This window comes from Sinocyclocheilus grahami, unplaced genomic scaffold (assembly GCF_001515645.1).
Source record: "Sinocyclocheilus grahami isolate Dianchi unplaced genomic scaffold, SAMN03320097.WGS_v1.1 scaffold1669.1, whole genome shotgun sequence".
Taxonomy (NCBI): domain Eukaryota; kingdom Metazoa; phylum Chordata; class Actinopteri; order Cypriniformes; family Cyprinidae; genus Sinocyclocheilus; species Sinocyclocheilus grahami.
In genome coordinates this window covers 109,352-113,813 of record NW_015506848.1, presented here as the reverse complement: position 1 = coordinate 113,813, position 4,462 = coordinate 109,352, and the positions used below count along the sequence as shown (strand labels likewise).

The window sequence follows — 4,462 nt, the reverse complement described above, 5'->3', positions numbered from 1 at the left end:
CTAATATGTACACTTTAAGTACCAATATGTACCTTTAAGGTACCAAAATGGACCCTTTATGTTCAAATGTGTACCTTCTGAAAAGGTACCACCCCAGTGACAGCTGCTGTACCTTTATTTCTGAGAGTGTGGTATAAAGGTGTGTATTCCTCCCCATGGACTTTTACAATGTATATATTATTTTAAATGAACACTAGGTAAATCATAAGTTGACTGTATATTATTAGTATTCATTGTATCATGTGAGTGTTATTTATATACCTCTTTCCTTTTATTTGGCATTGTCTTTTTCTTAGTTTTCAGCTCTCAGTCAAGACAGCAGCATAATAATTGCAGGGACAGACCTGTCCAGTCCTGCTCATGAAGGCCAGCTTTCTGCAGAGTTTTGCTGCAACCTGCCTGAAGGTTTCTAGTAATCATGAAGACCTTTATTAGATGTTCAGATGTGTTTAATTGGGGTTGGAGCTAAACTCTGCAGGAAGGTGGCTCTCCAGGAGCAGGATCGGTTGTCTTAGAGCAACCTGCCTTGCTTGAGGGCACATTGGGAATGATACAAGAGGATGCCAGAAGTGCTCTGTTTTCTGAATCTGTGTCACTTGGGATTGAACCTTCAAACTCTAAATGGCAGCCCGAGACCCTTGACCACACAACCCCCATCTCCATGTTTCAGGTAATGTATCACATTCGGTCACATAAATTGCTGTTTCATATTGAAATATTGAAAATGATTATTAGTTGTTCATATGAATTGTAAGATATAAGTTGCATGTTTATGTCTGAAAGCTTGTGTAAATTTGAGCGCAGTGGTAAACAGTCATGGGGTCATGCTTGTGTTAATAATGTGTTGGTGCCGGGTTACTGCTTCTTTCAAAAATCATTTTCCCATCCATGTTCACCTCATACCCAATGTACCATGGCTAAAATTCTCCGGTTCTCACTAATTCAGAGTTGGGTCAACATTTTTCCCCCACAATCCTAAATATATGGCATTATTTCTACTCTGTCATAGTTGATTTTAAAAAAACATATTTAAATATAAATGAGTAAATTTGCGTACTTTCACTAATAAATCACATAGGCTTGGGATTGAACCTTCAAACTCTAAATGGCAGCCCGAGACCCTTGACCACACAACCCCCATCTCCATGTTTCAGGTAATGTATCACATTCGGTCACATAAATTGCTGTTTCATATTGAAATATTGAAAATGATTATTAGTTGTTCATATGAATTGTAAGATATAAGTTGCATGTTTATGTCTGAAAGCTTGTGTAAATTTGAGCGCAGTGGTAAACAGTCATGGGGTCATGCTTGTGTTAATAATGTGTTGGTGCCGGGTTACTGCTTCTTTCAAAAATCATTTTCCCATCCATGTTCACCTCATACCCAATGTACCATGGCTAAAATTGCTGTAAAAATAGTGGACGGTTCTCACTAATTCAGAGTTGGGTCAACATTTTTCCCCCACAATCCTAAATATATGGCATTATTTCTACTCTGTCATAGTTGATTTAAAAAAAACATATTTAAATATAAATGAGTAAATTTGGGTACTTTCACTAATAAATCACATAGGGTATAATTGAGAACATTTCATTGAAAGTCAATATTTTTGTACTTTTTGCCAAGAAAAAAACTAAAACAAAAACAGATCACTGTGATTTTCCCCCAGAGCTGAAATATTAAGCTTGATAAGGCAAATGTAAGTGTAAAGACATGCTGTAAGCAAAACATAATCTGTTAGAACCATGTGATCAAAAACAGTTACGATGCCCTCACTTAAGATGTCAGAAAGATTAAACCGTTATTTTTAAGTGGGGAAATGAACAGAAAGAGAGGGATAAAGACAAAATATGCATTTTTAGAAAATGCATAAAGCATTTTATAAATAAAAAAAATAATTTCAATAAAACCAAAATGTATCTGTTTTTTTTCTTCTTGTAAAAATGTAAATGTGATGAATGGCAACATACAAATCAGCTGATTTTCCAATGACTAATCAAACATTTTTAATAAAACTGTTATATTTTCAACTTTCTTTTGCATTACAGCCTAAACAGAGTTAAATCTATCAAATTATGTGTGCCAGGTTTAGTGTCCTGAGTAGTAATGAATAGTAAGACACGGGAACATAAAGGGAACACAAATGGCGTTTCTAGAGAATGACCTGAACCAAGAAGGTTCAAATGGCACACCCTGGATTATTGTTTTTTTTTTCTTTTTTTTCAGGGCCTAAACGAGCTCTCATTGGCTCAAAGGGCAGCAGTGTTTCCGTGACTCAGCGGAAAAAAGGTGACATATCAAACTGATGTGAGGGCCTAGGAGGGGGAAACCCCTTAAAGAACCCCACCCCCCCAGCCAACTTTAGAGGGGTGTCCACCATTACCCTACATGAAGGGAATCCCAAACCTCTATGCAGCTTGACGTCAGAAGGCAAGATGCTGTTTTGCTGATTCATTTGCCTTGCTTATGATGAGCTCCACATTAAAACTCCACATAAACTTCTCTCTCTATGTCATAATTTGGCCTTTATTCAGATTAACTGTTTTCTGTTAGTGGCACAAACAATGGGTTATTTATATTTTATATTAATGTTTTTTGCAGATACCTTTTTACCTAAGGAACTAGCCTTAATGCACAATTCACATGAACCAATGCCTTTTGAAGCTGTTTATTAAGTATCCAGAATTAACTAGCACAGGTAACTACTTTGCTTGTTAAACTCTCTCTCCCTCTCTTACTATGTTCTGTCTTGTACCGGGTCGAGGGTGACTGTTTTTTGGAGTGGTGTTAGGGTTGGGGTATTCCTGCTGTAAGGTGGTCCTATGGATAAGGCTATTTCTCTGATTATGGGGGTCTTATTACTCCCTCCCACCCCTGGGTGCTCTACACATGCTGTTGCTTTTCGGGTTGCCATGCACTAAGTGACTTTACGTCTTTCTCTCTTTTTCCATTACCCCTCCATCTCCACCCATGTTTTTTGAATCAGTCCGAGGTCAGTCTTGAGTTGGGCACTCAAAGTGTAGACGCGGTAACCCAGCACCGAGACCCGCCAAGACCACCTGGGCTCAGGTAAGGGTGTGCTGTGCTCTGTTAAACAGCCAAATGAAGTGTTTATTAGAAGGTCTGAGTGGGTGCAAATGAAAACAGTAGGTTAAAATGAGAGAGTGGTCACTTGCGGAGGGGGACACCTGCTAAAGGTACACTGCAAAAAACGATTTTTCAAAGTAGTAATAAAACAAAGATTATTTGAGTCTGTTTTACAAGTAAATACTATTTCAGTTTTTCTGCTTTGTGGTGTTACTTGCTGTTTCTTTGTAATTGTGAAATATACTAGCAATTTATAGAAACAATAAAAATTGTTTCTATACCAATTTATTTGAGTGTTTTTCATTTTTTTCAGTGTACAGTCTGGTGTATTTAGTTTGTTGAAGTTGAACACTGTCTTCAGTGTATTTGTTGTATATAGGCTTCGTAAATTAACATATAGATGGTCATATTCTAATAAACAATTTTAGGAAACAGTGTTCTTCTCCATCCACTAGATTTGTCATTGCTCACAGTTTTTAGCACAAATCCCAAATCCCAACTATTGCGGAATTGAATGAACTTTAACACATTGGAAATAATTTTACATTTCATAGTAATTTCATAAACATTGATAAGATAATCATATTTTTGTTCAGTGAGGAAAACATTTGTGTTTACCATCTTCTGTTGAAGTAGTAGAGAGCGTTTTGAAGCGCCAAGACTTCACCAAACCCCTCTGATGTGCTCTATCTGCCTCTGTCCACGAGGGACAGAAGAGTCCTTATCACACGATAGAAGTTCAGTCTTCAGCTAATTGTCTGTTTGTGGCTCTTACACACCCTTGTGCTATAGTTCAGGGTGAGTCTCAGTTTTGAGCCTCTGAAAGACACGAAAACTGAGTTGTGATCTAAACCACAGTGCTTGTAAACAGAGGCCTTGTTTTTTTTACTTAAATTAAATAGTTAAAGACATACAGAACATCAAAAACTGTATATGTTTTCATAATTCATATTTATGTATGCTATTGCAAATATACTGTAAATATTTTATGAAATCATTTGAAGTAAATTTTACTTGGTAAAGCTCATACTAGTCAAACATAGAGTTTGTTGAAATTCATTTGTTATGTTGTAGTAACACTTTAATAAATGGGAGTAGATGAATGAATGATAACCACTGCCTGTAGCAGGTGTGCAGTTCTTACAGTCTGACTGTGTTATTTTGTTTCTTTGTGTGAATAAGGTTATGTGTGAGTCCTGACAGAGAGAAGACAGTCTCGATGATGGAAGCAGTATCGTTTGAAGGGGTGAGGAGAGCATCTCAAAGCACATGTAGTTGATGTACAATAGATCATCCATAGATTACATTTATATAAGTCATAAAGTGTACTAAACAGTCTCTCTCTCTTTCTCTCTCTCTCTCTCTTTCTCT

The 4,462-nt window shown here is 36.8% G+C and overlaps 1 protein-coding gene across 1 annotated transcript in view; it reads left to right on the top strand.

The window, feature by feature from the left end:
* Positions 1-547: 547 nt before the first annotated feature.
* Positions 548-4,462, top strand: part of LOC107571919 (band 3 anion exchange protein-like) — a 10,561-nt gene continuing 6,646 nt past the window's right edge. Inside the window, exon 1 of the mRNA XM_016258304.1 lies at positions 548-670. Within this exon, the coding sequence (XP_016113790.1) occupies positions 548-670 (123 nt within the window). The remainder of the gene's footprint in view (positions 671-4,462) is intronic.